Raw genomic sequence first — 15160 nt, 5'->3', positions numbered from 1 at the left:
TTCACACATTAAAACAAACCAGGAGTAAAGAACAGGTTAAAATGTTGAACCGTTTTATCAATATCATCAGGTATCAAATAGCCAGAGATGTATCGCTTCCATGTCATGGACTAGTGAGGAGGACTAGGGGACCAGGAACAAGGTGAGCTCTTGGTTCCCACAAACCTCGAATGAACGAATATGAATGATCGTTTTGAGGCCATTTAGCGTTGGTCATAAGCTTGATCAATGATCATTGGCCTGGCGGGCCCCATGACCTCATGGTTCCCTGTTTGAGGCAGTTTTTATGGCCGGATGCCCTTCCTGACACCAACCATTAGTCACCCTTCCTGACACCAACCATTAGTCACGCTCTTACGATGCGCAGGGATACGGTGTACCTGTTGCAAACCTCTTACGATGCACAGGGATACGGTGTACCTGTTGCAAACCAGTGTACACACCGTGATCATTCATCCCAGCAAGCATGGTACTCAATTTGCACGACCTCGGAAGGATGAACAGGCTGAGTCAACCCCCCTGGTATTAATTCAGCGATCGACCGGGATTCGAACCCAGGATCCTAGGATCCCAAGCCGGCACCCTAACCGCTAAGCCAACACCAGGCTTAATTCTCACAAACCTTAAAGTTGGAAAATTCACTCAAAGTGCCATTGGTAACCTGGACTTCCGTGAACACACGGGAAGGTACAACAACGCGTAGCACCGCCCACAACATCTAACAACATTCAGGTAACGATGATGAGGTGTTGAAAGCTTTTACATCAGGACCATGAACCAAGACACCTGGAGAGCTCCATGGGCAGGAATTCAGCTCTTCCAGACTAAGGTGAGTGGTCCAACCTGGAGAGATCGACAGCAAAGTCGTTCCTTGTGCGGCCGGAAAGTTGTACAAGAACCAAGAGATACCAATGTGTCTTGTGTACATCAACATGGTCCCCGTTCTAAAAAGGTGTGTGGAAGGTGAAAGAGCTGGCAGGTGGGAACAGCACCTTGAGGAATAAACTTGCTGCCATACCTGATATCTACTGGACACAGTAAACACGTGCCAGGTATCCATAATACCTGATGGTGATGAAGAAGCATCTATCACCAGATACAGGTACATAATTCCAACAGGTAAATTTCACTGTGAGTGAAACTAGCGAAATGTTCAATGGTGTTTGGACTGACGAGGCTTCAGAACAGAACCAGGTATGGTGTTTAATCATGGATTCTTCTTCTTCTTCTTTTGAATGTGACACAAGGTGTCGGGGTCGCGTCATTGACTGAGTGCAGTGACCTGTGACGTTGATGACCAATGACCTGTGTAGGTTACAGTGGATTTGTTCTGTAATTTGTTCAGGATGCCGGCGATAGCTCACCTACTATTCACGAAGGATACCGTGGGATCTTTTACGTTCAACAACTAATATCGTTAGACGGGATTATCGTTTAATGTTCATCACAGGGACGCTACTCGCCTTGATGGATAATCCTACCTGTGAAACACTGGGATGAGCCCCTACCGCACATTGATGGATCATCCTACCTGTGAAACACCGTGATGAGCCCCGACCGCGCATTGATGGATCATACTACCTGTGAAACACCGGGATGAGCCCCATATCGCGCATTGATGGATCATCTTACCTGTGAAACACCATGATGAGCCCCATACCACGCATTGATGGATCATCCTACCTGTGAAAAACAGGGATGAGCCCCATATCGCGCATTCATGGATCATCCTCCCTGTGAAACACGGTGTTGAGCCCCTACCGTGCATTGATAGATCATCCTACCTGTGAAACACCATGATGATCCCCATACCGTGCATTGATGGACCAATGGATCATGCTACCTGTGAAACACCGTGATGAGCCCCGACCGCGCATTGATGGATCATCCTACCTGTGAAACACCGGGATGAGCCCCATAGCGCGAATTGAATATTGATGGATCGTCCTACCTGTGAAACACCGGGATGAGCCCCATAACACGCATTGATGGATCATCCTACCTGTGAAACACCGGGATGAGCCCCTACCGCGCATTGATGGATCATCCTACCTGTGAAACACCGGGATGAGCCCCTACCGCGCATTGATGGACCATCCTACCTGTGAAACACCGGGATGAGCCCCCTACCATGCATCGATGGATCATCCTACCTGTGAAACACCGGGATGAGCCCCTACCGCGCATTGATGGACCATCCTACCTGTGAAACACCGGGATGAGCCCCGACCGCGCAGTGCTGGATCATCCTACCTGTAAAACACCGGGATGAGCCCCATACCGTGCATTGATGGATCATCTTACCTGTGAAACACCGTGATAAGCCCCATACCATGCATTGATGGATCATCCAACCTGAGAAACACAGGGATGAGCCCCATATCGCGCATTCATGGATCATCCTACCTGTGGAACACCGGGATGAGCCCCATACCGCGCATTGATGGATCATCCTGCCTGAGAAACACCTGGATGAGCCCCCTACCACGCATTGATGGATCATCCTACCTGTGAAACACCGGGATGAGCCCCATACCGCGCATTGATGGATCATCCTGCCTGAGAAACACCTGGATGAGCCCCCTACCATGCATTGATTGATCATCCTACCTGTGAAACACCATGATGAGCCCCATATCACGCATTGGTGGATCATCCTACCTGTGAAACCCAGGGGTGAGCCCCCGACCACGCATTGATGGATCATCCTACCTGTGAAACACCCTTGTTTACAATACCACTGCGCATTGTTTTGATATTGTGACGTCAGAAAACACTTTTCATACATGTTTTATCGCAGGTTTTTCACTCACGATACAAACGTAATACCTGGGAAGATCCGTCATACAGGTTGTAATATCAACATTCAATGGCGTCGACGTGTAAAATTAAGAAGAAGTGAATTAGTGAATGTTTAACATGAAGGTGTTTACCTGTTCTTTGTTTAAATATCCAGGTACAGCGAGATCGAAGTCCCCACAACCAAAAATTGCCGGGTCGAGTTTCCCCCAATTGGGGAAATTGGAGGGTGAACCCCAACCTGCCCCTCACGGAGTGCAATGTCGCCCTGAGGGCAGCACCTGTATGATCACGGTTTCCCTCCCACCAGGTGAATATGAATTGTTTATCACAGTACTTGATGCGACGCCTTCTCTGGAATTTGCATTCACCTGATGACGCTAAATTAACTTAGTGACGTCACTGCACTGGTTATTAAATTATTTTATCTCTGTGTTTTGATTGGATGGAAGAGATTTCCACGAAGATTAAGATTAAAACCTCTGTGGGAAACAATGAGAACCTGACATTTCAGGTGTGAACCCTTCATCGGACCAAACGAGACAGTAACACCCAAAAGGTCACCTGGCCATTTTTCCAACGGTGTGATTCGCGATACCTGATGAACGTTTTGTTAATTACATCCAGGGTTACACATTCTACCTGTGATCCGATCCAAACCCACTCTCACCTTCACGATAAACGCCGGTGTTCCATTCCAGGTAAACACAAAGGGTTTCATCTACCTGGAGGGACTTTCTTCAGTCAAACATTCCATTCAATCACACGTTTGAAGAAGAAGAATCCGTATTGTATCGTGAGGAGAATGAAGAGTTCGGGTTAAAGTTCATTTCACATTAAATAAGATAAACAATGAACTTATTAAATTATATAAACTTTATTTTAATATAAACATTAATCAGTAATCACATCGACTTGAACAGGTAAATCACATCGTCATGAACAGGTAAATGATTTGATTGATTTGAACTCAAAATAACCGGATCAGTTCGTGATGAAAGTTTATTTCACTAAATGTACAAAATGAACGGAACCTCTACCATCCCAAACCCGAATAGCGGGTCTAACGGGGACCATGAAGTTCCCCCTGAACACGTGCAGGACCCGCGAGTCCCCGAAACACGTCAACTCTCCCGCCTCGCAATCCAAGAAGAACCCAAACCGTTCATGATCCCCCGGGACGGACAGGGAGGTTCGTTGTTTGTTGTGATATGCGGAGAAATCGTTGTTAGATTTATATAAACACCAAGACTCGGGATTCCCTCCCAACCCGCTCTCTGCCCCTTTTCTCCCCATGGAGTTTAAACAGATCCCGATTTGGCACCAACGACTCGACCTCACATCGACCTCCCAGTAATGACGACCTGAGGAGAAACAATCACGGGAAACAACTTGTGGATGAACATCAAACCGATCAGGATGTTCCGGGTACTGATTCTCGGTCCAGGTTCGAGTCGCCGTCCTGAGATCCCCGGAGATCGTGATCTCTCGATGTGCAGAGTTTGGGTCGAGACTCGGGCTCCGTCCATCTGCGGACACGACACGGGGTCACGGACATTGTTAGACAAACGGACAAAAACACAAACACATTAATCTCTATCACAAAAAATCTTTTATTACAACAATTGTTTTGTTTATTCACTTCACGATTTAACAACTTTATTTGTTTATTCACTTCACGATTTAACAACTTTATTTGTTTATTCACTTCACGATTTAACAACTTTATTTGTTTATTCACTTCACGATTTAACAACTTTATTTGTTTATTCACTTCACGATTTAACAACTTTATTTGTTTATTCACTTTTCGATTTAACAACTTTATTTGTTTATTCACTTCACGATTTAACAACTTTATTTGTTTATTCACTTCACGATTTAACAACTTTATTTGTTTATTCACTTTTCGATTTTACAACTTTATTTGTTTATTCACTTCACGATTTAACAACTTTATTTGTTTATTCACTTCACGATTTAACAACTTTATTTGTTTATTCACTTTTCGATTTTACAACTTTATTTATTTCGCAATGAACAACTTACATTATTTATTTATTTATTTCACCGAGAAAAACTTCGAGGGGAGTGGATCGGGAGGGGAGAAGACGAGGGAGGAGATCTGTGAGGGCGGCGAGAGGATGAGGAGGGGACAGAGGTTGAGGGGCGGCAGAGGTTGAGGAGAGAGGGGTCAGAGGTTGAGGGGAGAGGGGTCAGAGGTTGAAGAGGCAGGAGGGGAGGGGAAATGAAAATCTTGCAGGTGTGACACTGTTTAACAGATCGACACACACATTGATGAGTCACTCTGCACCTGTGAAACACCGGGATGACAGTTTATAGCTCGGTCGGGATTCAAACCCAGGTTAGACACCTCAGAGCGAGTGTGGATACCTCTCAGACATCGTGCTTGTCCTGTTACTTTCATCCTCCATTTGCTTTCCCATTCCGGAGATGTCTCCATGAAGCGGGCCACCGTATCACCATGGAAACCAAGTGGTTTTAGCACTCGACGTTGATTGTTTTACACGTGTATTTATCTCACCTGGAAGAAAGTTCAGGTGAGCTTATGCGATGACGCGTCGTCCGTCCGTCTGTAAACACTTGAAACTTCTTCTCCGAAACCGCTGATGGGATTGCGACCAAATTTGGCACAAATGATATTTGCTTTGTTGTGACTAAAGTTTGTTCAAGGCATAAAAAAAACTCGCCGTCTAAGGGGTTTACCGGGGGTCAAGTGGATCCAGGTTTAACCCCCAAAATAGGAATTTGCTTTTTCTCAAACTACACAAACGATTTCGATGAAACTTCACCACAACCTTCATCCCCCATGATGTACCTGAGTTTATTCAGGGCAATAAAAAAAATCTGCTCCTTTGGGGATCTACGGGGTGGGGCGTGTGAGGTGTTGCCCCGGGGTGGGAGGTGTTGCCCCGGGGTGGGAGGGGTTACCCAGGGTGGGAGGGGTTGCCCCGGGGTGGTAGGGGTTTGCCCCCAAAATATGTATTTTTTTGTTTGTTTGTTTTATAGTCTTATGATTATGTTAGTATTATACTACATGCTAACCTGTCTTCGAGCAACCATTGAAATTGGGTTAAAATACCTGTAGTCGGTGTATTATACTGTTTATTTGACCAGGTGAGCACCCCGATGTTTTATGTTGACGAGAATATAAGATCCATCGCTTCGCTGACGAAAATACCAATCTTTGCTGAGATGGTTCATCTATGGGGGAACAAAAAATGGTTTCCTGGAAGATCCTGCTCTCCGTGCAGGTGTACCCAATGTCACGTGTTGGCATTTGCAGTTTCGACACGCGTGTCCATGGACCCACACAAAAAAAATATTTTTTTTTTTTTTTTTTGTATCAAACATTCCCAGGAGGTACCCGAATCCACCGTAGTTTGATTCATTGAAATCCATTAATCCATTCTCAAGTTACAACATGTCAAACAGACACAGACAGAGACACAGAGACACAAACAGACAGACAGACAGACATGACTCCTTTTATAATATAGATATAAGATAGATGTTTAGCAATCTACTGACAGCTGAGTTTCTCCATTCTGCTTGGAAGAATAAGATGAAGAAGAAGAGGAAGGTGAAGGGCCTGTGCTTTGTTTACGCCCTTTCTCCAGAAGAAGAAGAATGATCATGGCTGAGTTTCTCTGTCATGTTTTCCGAGTTTGAAGAAGAAGATTTATTAGAAGCAGATCGTTTCTCTGTAATGTTTTCCGAGTTTGAATAAGAAGTTTCTCGTTGAGTATGAAATGCAAAGCTCGAACCAACATGATCGAAATCCAACACGAGGTCGATGGACGTTATTTTTATACTGGAAGAGTCGACCTGTCGCTTCACTGATGGACCAATTAGTCATCATGTCTCTTGCTGCTGGAAGGGGAAGGAGGAGGGAAGAGGAGGAAGGGGAGAGGGAGGAGGAAGAGGAGGCAGGGGAGAGGGAGGAGGAAGAGAATGGAGGGAAGGGATGGGAGGAGGAGGGTAGGGGGAAGGGGAGGGAGGAGAAAGGGGAAGAGGAAGAGGGGAGGGGAAGAGGAAAGAGGAGGGGAGAGGGGAAGGGATGTACTGCATATATTATTATTTTGGGGGGGGGGGCTTTTACAGGACCCTCGATTTGGGGGAGAAGGAAAGGAGAACAAATTTACCCGTGCAAACAGAGCTTTAACATCAGCGTTGCCCAGGTAAATAGAGAAATTGTAATAACCTCTGCCACCACACATTTACATAGTGTTAATGCCTTCCCACCAGACCCCACACTTCCTCTTGATGCCGAGGGCACATTGCCGATGTTAACCTCCCCCCCCCCCCCCCCCCATGATGCCGTGGCCACATTGCCGATATCACCTCCCCACCACCCTACCGCCCACACCCACAAGTGATGCCATGGCCACATTGCCAATGTTACCCTCTCCCCTTCATGAATTTGTATTTGTACCCTGAGTCTGGAGATTGTAACTAAAAAGATGTGGCCGTGGATAAGGAACAATGGCGGACAGACAATGGTGTATATATACACTACTCACAATAAGTTAGGGATATCGGCAGGTTCATCGGTGTAGTTGGTTTTGAGTATTAATTATGTTGAAAAAAGTTGTTGGTCCTAATTCGATGGTTATTAACGAGTGTGAAAAAACACAGAATTCTTGATTTCAATACCATAACCCCGATAAAAAAAATAAACTCACTCCCACAATATCCCTCTCACTCCCACAATATCCCTCTCACTCCCACAATATCCCTCTCACTCCCACAATATCCCTCTCACTCCCACAATATCCCTCTCACTCCCACAATATCCCTCTCACTCCCACAATATCCCTCTCACTCCCACAATATCCCTCTCACTCCCACAATATCCCTCTCACTCCCACAATATCCCTCTCACTCCCACAATATCCCTCTCACTCCCACAATATCCCTCTCACTCCCACAATATCCCTCTCACTCCCACAATATCCCTCTCACTCCCACAATATCCCTCTCACTCCCACAATATCCCTCTCACTCCCACAATATCCCTCTCACTCCCACAATATCCCTCTCACTCCCACAATATCCCTCTCACTCCCACAATATCCCTCTCACTCCAACAATATCCCTCTCACTCCCACAATATCCCTCTCACTCCCACAATATCCCTAACTTATTGAGTAGTGTATGTAGATGTATCTACTTTTGTGGAAGTGACGTCGTATCATGAAAGAAGATCACACAAAAAGGGGGAAAATAAAATAGCACAACAAAGGCGAGGCACCGGGGGGTGGGGGGGGGAGAGGGATGGGGGGGGGGGGGGTTGAGGGGGGGGCTGCTTCGTTCGTTGATATACGTACTTTTTAGCTCACCTGGAACAAAGTTCAGGTGAGTTTATGCGATGGCGCGGCGTCCGTCCGTCTGTCTGTAAACATTTGAAACTTCTTCTGCAAAACCGCTCATGGGATTTTGACCAAATTTGGCACAAATGATATTTGTTGTGTTGTGACTAAAGTTTGTTCACGGCAATGAAAAAAAACGGGGTCTCAGGGGGTCTGCGTGGAGCCATATTTCCCCCCAAAATAGGTATTTGCTTTTTCCCCTGAAACGACAAACACTATTTCGATGAAACTCCCCCACAACCTTCACCACACGTGATGTATAAATGTTTGTTCAAGGCATTACAAAAGGAGGTATGTGGGAGTGGACCCCAAAATAGGTATGTTTTGTTTGTTTGAAGTCTATTGATTATGTCAGTATGATTCTCCCGGCTGCCCTGTCTTCTGGCAACCATTGTAATTGGTTTAAAATACCTTTAGTCAGTGCAGTATACTGGTTATTCTACCAGGTGAGCGCCAGGTGTATTGCCCATATTTTTACTCTTTAAAGGAAGGAACTAAATAAAATAGACTCAATCTGAGGAGGGAGCAGGGGTGTTCCACCCATTACCAAGCTGCTTGGAGAGTGCTTACCAAGCTGCTTGGAGAGTGCTCACCAAGCAGCTCAAGCACTCAAGCAAGCTTTATTACACAGAAACCGATCTGTTCTGTCTGACGCAGGGCATACTGGAATTGAGTGGACAAAATGGGGGGAATTAAGACCCCAAGCTGAGCGACCTGAACGGAGGCTGACCAAAGATAAGCCTGTTAGTGTAAATTATCTTGAAAAGACACAGTTTTCCTTCATGTAATCCATTGGAGGTGGAGAGGTATGTATGCAAAGTTTGGGGGTGCTACGTTTCATGGTTTTGGAGTTATGGAGGAGACGGACACACACACACACACACACACACACACACACACACACACACACACACACACACACACACACACACACACCTTTTTATTATTATAGATATATTATGATTCCACAATGTTTGTTGATGTAAGATGTTTATGTGAGAGATTGGGAAATATGTTACAAGTTCCTTCAGGATTGTAAATTTTATCTGTGACGAACGAGCAATTTATACCGGATTATGTTTCAGAACGAACCAGGATTTGTCAAGAAAGATCTTGTTCTGATTACATCGTTGGTGAGAAGGGGAGGACGAGAGAAAGAGGGGAATGGGGTAGTGGGGAAGAGAGAGAGAGAGGGGGGTGGGGTAGTGGGGCAGAGAGAGAGGGGATGGGGAAGTGAGGAAGAGAGAGAGGGAAGGGGATGGGGTAGTGGGGAAGAGAGAGAGAGGGGGGGTGGGGTAGTGGGGAAGAGAGAAATAGGGGAATGGGGTAGTGGGGAAGAGAGAGAGAGGGGGGGTGGGGTAGTGGGGAAGAGAGAGAGAGAGGGGATGGGGAAGTGAGGAAGTGAGGAAGAGAAAGAGGGGAATGGGGTAGTGGGGAAGAGAGAGAGAGGGGGGTGGGGTAGTGGGGAAGAGAGAGAGAGAGGGGATGGGGAAGTGAGGAAGAGAGAGAGGGGATGGGGTAGTGGGGGAGAGAGAGAGGGGGATGGGGCAGTGTGGAAGAGAGAGAGGTGGATGGGGCTGTGGGGGAGAAAGAGGAGGCAGAGAGAGGGGGATGGGGGAGATGAAGGGAGAGAGAGAGAGAGGGAAGGGGATGGGGGGTGGGGGATGAGAGAGGAGGGAGGAGAGGGTGGGGATTAAGAAAGGCCTTTAATCAGCAAACACAAGTTTGGACTATCCCCTCTTCCTGGTTGGACATCGTTCAATTAAACAAACCTTGGGTTTTGTGACACTTGACAAGAGGGAAAATCGAGTTGGAAAATAAATAAGTGGAATAGAGTGAAGGAAAATATGAACAGGGAAATAAAACAGAAGAAAAAGGAAAGAATGAAAAGGAGAAAATATGGAATTTTAAATGATCTGTAAATGGAAGGAAGAAGAAGAACCCCCTCCTCATTTCCCTTCACTTACAAAATCTTCTCAAGTTGTTCTGATCCAGCTCCACCTTCTCCGGATGCTCCAACGATCCTTCTGTGGAAATGATTAAAGATTAACAAAAATTACAAGATGTGAAATTCTATTGTTTTTTTGTTTATGAAGATTTATTTTATCTTTTAACGAAAAATCTAAACACAACAAACATGGGGGAAGAGACATGGAACCTCCATTTTGTATTAAATAAATTATAATTTTCATCGATTCATGAAGGAAGTTTCCCAACATTGTCCTTACACTTCCCTCTCATGTAGTAAAATGGAGTGATCGCCAATTCGTTTTCTCCACAAGATAGAATGAATCTTTCCTTCTTCACTGGAATTAAACATCACATGATTCCAGGAACAAGTGAATGATTCAAGAAACATGTGAATGATTCAAGAAACATGCGAATTATTCAAGGTACATGTGAATGATTCAATGTGCATGTAATTGATTCAAGGTACATGTGAATGATTCAAGGAACATGTGAATTATTCCAGGTACATGTCAATGATTGAAGCAACATGCGAATTATTCAATATGCATGTGAATGATTTTAGGAACATGTGAATGATTTATGTTGATGTGAGATCGTTCTTGTTGAAATTAATCTGTTGATCGCTCCGTGATAGGTCAGTGCACCTGTGAAAAAATTATTGATTGAAAAATTCCCTTTACCAACTCAGTATCTTTAGCTCACCTGGACTTTAGTGCGGTGAGCTTATGCGATCGAGCATTGTCCAAAGGTAAGTGAGTGAGGGAGGGAGTGAGGGACGGAGGGATTGAGGGAGGAAGGGATTGAGTCTGTAAACACTTCAGTCATTATCACTTGAACCAAACACATGATGTTGATGAAAGTTGGACATGAGCTTCATATCTGATGCTTCATGAAGGTGAATTAATCACATCAAAATCTGTGCTCAATAAGGGGAACTACGGGGGGTTTGACCCCACAAAATAGGTATTTGCTCTCTTCTCTGAAACTACACACACAATTTTGAAAAACGTGATCACAACCTTCATCACCCATGATGCACCAAAGTTTGTTCACAGCATTAAACATATCATAGTCTGAGAGGGTCTGTGGGGGGTTGAGCGACTGTTGCTCCTGATCCAGGTGAGCTTCAGGACCCGCGGTCCTATTTATTTTTTAAGTTTCCCTGGATTCACCCAATGGTTGATCGATCCAAAATGGAAATGACTGAATTATTTTGTCCAGCCTTTCATAATGTTCATTGATCAGTTGTTTTTATCATAACAATGAATAAATTATTTGAAGAATGAAGTGAGAACAACTCATTCACCTGACATGTTCCACGTGACGTATCACTGTGTAATCAGTGTGTGTGTTTCATGTACAACACCTGGAAATATTAACCTAAAGTTTCTGATTCGTTTGTGATATTCCGTGAACACTTCACTGAACAGAATTCATTTTAACAACTTTTACACAAACATTCTTCACTTTTCCAAACTTTTACAATTACAGTTCATGAGAAGAATAAAACAATGAATGAATGATCAGTAACATCGACTTGGATGTTAAGTTTTGCACAAACACCAAGTTCATGTCCTGGTTCCTCACAATCTCAACTAATGACCTCATTCACCTCTAAAATGTTTGTTTTCGGCACAAAAGGAGATTTCTCTCCCCCACGGGCCGATCCCCCTCTATCCCGGATCACAACTTTGTGGATTTCATGTTATGAATTTTATAATTGATGAAAAATGATTTAAATTATGTTAGTCTTGTATTTCTGGTCCATAATGTTTCTTTATTATAACGAAATTAACTCGAACGGCACCTGGTAGAGCACATACCTCCACCAGGCTGCACAGTTTATGTTTTGTATCCCCTGAAAGACCGGATCTGGATCCAGACCTGAACCAAAGTCGAATCAACTTGTTATTGTCGCACCCAGCCAACTCATTCACCAAGTTTTGTCATAACTCATTCACAACTTTTTGAAATATCGTGGAATGCAGTGTATCGTTTTTGGCCCCAACTCTCAATGATGTGAAATCAGTTAAAAATTCTCTGTTCCAGATCTGGATTCCGATCTTCACCAAATCGGATGAATTCGTCCTCGTCACACACCCAACCTATTCACAAGATTCCGTCCGAATCCATCCACAACTTTTTGAGATATCCTGCTCACAAACAAACAAACAAGACAGAGACAGACACATAGACAAGGGTGAAAACATAACCTCCATCCACCTTTAGAGGCAGAGGGAATACGTGGAATGTAAGAAAGTTATTTCCTGGAAATTTATATTTCCGGAGTAGAACATATTTTAGTTCCTCATTCACATCATCACCGATTTTTCCAATCACAATACTTTGATTTCCTGAATCCATGCTGGAATTCCAACCTATAGGAAAGGATAACATTAAAACGAGATTTTAGGTGGGACAAACAGCAAATGCAAATCAAAATGGCCTCCAAATCAAGCTACAGACGGTGTATCATCCATCGCTCAAATTCATTACTTGACAAACTTGAAAGTTCATAGAACATGATACTCCATGCAGTGTTCAAGTATTTACTTCAATTTTAATAATATAAACAATTTAAAGATCATTTTTAAAATCTGGAAGTTTAACGCAACGACACTGTACTAGCACGACCACACTGTACTAACACGACTACACTGTATGCAACACTACACTGTACTAACACGACCACACTGTATTAACACGACGACACTGTACTAACACGATGACACTGTACTAACACGACGACACTGTACTAACACGACGACACTGTACTAACACGACGACACTGTACTCACACAACGACACTGTACTAACACGACAACACTGCACTAATGGCGACACTGTACTAACAGGACGACACTGTTCTAACATGGTGACACTGTACTAACATGGCGACACTGTACTAACACGGCAACACTGTACAAACGACGACACTGTACCAACACGACCACACCGTACCAGCACGACTACACTGTACTAGCACAACACTGTACTAGCACGACACTGTACTAGCACGACGACACTGTACTAGCATGACTCCACTGTACTAAGATGACGATGAGTCACAGTTGAGGAGATGGAGGCCTTATTGATCACCATAGGACACAGCGTCACTCGGCATCTTACAGAAGCATATCGGTGGCCTCTTCTTCACCCTCTCACGTGGCACTCCCTCTCATCATCGTCATCATCATCATCATCGATATTGATATTTGTGGGGCCGATGGCCCCATAATGATTGTTTCCATGGATGGGTTTCACAAAGTACACTTATGCAGTACCCCTTCTCACCAATGTTTAGATATTTGGCTAAAAGATAAAAACAATCTTCAAAAGCATGAAACAAGAAAATTTCACATCTTGTAGTTTTTGTTCTTCTCTAATAATTTCCACAGAGGGGCCGGTGGAGCATCCGGAGAAGGTGGAGCTGGATCAGAACAACTTGATAAATCTTTGGAAGTGAAGGGAAACGGAACCAGGGTTCTTCTTCTTCACTCCATTTACATATTATAAAAAATTCCATATTTCCTCCTTTTAATTCTTTTCTTTTTCTTCCATTTTATTTTCCTCTTCATAGAACGGCTTCGGGGTCACGACCAAAATTAATCTCTTGCTAGATGTCGACATATAACATGGTTCTTGGAAGTATTATGAAGGTGATTTGTGTTATTGTAGCGACCCATGGGTCCCCCAAGCGAGACCAGCAGCAGAATCTCCTTGCTCCAGCCGGTGACGTCACCGGCGGTCAACCGCGGTGCCGGGGTGGCTGGTCACGTGACCACCAAAGCGTGCCGCGCGTGCGGTTATAATCCTTTGCACCTGTCGGTCACGTGACCACCGAAGCACGCCTCGCCTGAGAGGCGTGGCTTTCGGTTTTGGTTGTGCTTTCTGGTTTGGATATATATGCAGCCCGATAAACGGGCTTTTCAGAGTTCCCGAGTTGGTTTTTACAATAAATATCTTCTCGGACGAGTTTGTGCCTTGCCCATCATTTTGTCCGTCTCATGCTGGAGCACGGGCTCCTTCATTATAGTGTTAAAGTTTCTAATTGAAAAAGGTATATTTATAAATTGATTCAGGGTTTTACCGCCGTTTTCCCCAGTGTCTATTACATCACCCCATCTAACACGTTACATGAGTTCTTCATGCCTGTTGTTTGTGTGATTTTTTTTACCCCATTTCCTCCATTCTTGATCCCTCTGCTCTCTTCGATCTCCGACCATCTCTAATATATCGAGGATGAATCCCTTCTTACAGTAATTCCTTCTGATCAAACTCCCAAAATCTCGACTTACTGCAAATATCTGATATTTTATCTGATTTGTGGAACTGCTTTCTGGAGACGATTCAATCCAAATTTTCCTTCCAGGAACTACAAGTGCGTGTTACACCAACATATTGTGACATCTCCCATCACTACCTGCAAATATTTCTGCGCTTGTGAACCCTACCTCTCCCAGGCCCCGTGGTTTCAGATATTTCCTCCCCTCCCATCTTTAGTTTTCTCCTGTTTGTTGGATACCTTGCTTGTTGCATCTACCTGTTGTGTTCACCTGTTTCCCCACTGAAACCATGTTTGCGTTTTTCCCTCTGTAACCTCACTCATCGTGAGCCATGATATGGAACATAATTAAAATATTATCATTTTTCCTTTTCTAGAATCTTTAAAGGTGGATGGAGGTTATGTTTTCACCCCTGTTTGTCTGTCTGTCCGTTTGTGAACAAAATATCTCAATAAAGTTGTGGACGGATTCAAACAAAATTTGGCAGAGCTGTAGCGTATGTGACAGCAATGAAATGATTAGATTTTGGTGAAGATCCGGATTCGGATCCGGCTAGTAGAATTTATTAAGTGATTCTTCTCCATTGGGAGATAACACCAAAAACGATACATAGCAGGATATCTCAAAACGTTGTGGACGGATTTGGACGAAACTTGTTGGACAGGTTGTGTTTATGAGAAGGAAGAAACAATTCAATTTTGGTGAAAGTCC

At 44.2% G+C, this 15160-nt stretch overlaps 1 protein-coding gene across 3 annotated transcripts in view; it reads right to left on the bottom strand.

The window, feature by feature from the left end:
- Positions 1-3663: 3663 nt before the first annotated feature.
- Positions 3664-15160, bottom strand: part of LOC144889673 (E3 ubiquitin/ISG15 ligase TRIM25-like) — a 33720-nt gene continuing 22223 nt past the window's right edge. For all 3 annotated transcript variants that reach the window (XM_078770825.1, XM_078770826.1, XM_078770827.1), the window contains 2 exons: positions 10160-10219; positions 3664-4328 (listed from right to left, as the gene is read on the bottom strand). In XM_078770825.1, coding sequence (XP_078626951.1) covers positions 3802-4328; positions 10160-10219 — 587 coding nt within the window. In that variant the 3' untranslated portion in view covers positions 3664-3801. The remainder of the gene's footprint in view (positions 4329-10159; positions 10220-15160) is intronic.

This window comes from Myxine glutinosa, chromosome 1 (genome assembly GCF_964187855.1).
Source record: "Myxine glutinosa chromosome 1, kmMyxGlut1.1, whole genome shotgun sequence".
Lineage (NCBI taxonomy): Eukaryota > Metazoa > Chordata > Myxini > Myxiniformes > Myxinidae > Myxine > Myxine glutinosa.
Note: the sequence above shows the minus strand (reverse complement) of the source record. Positions and strands in the feature narration are given on the sequence as shown.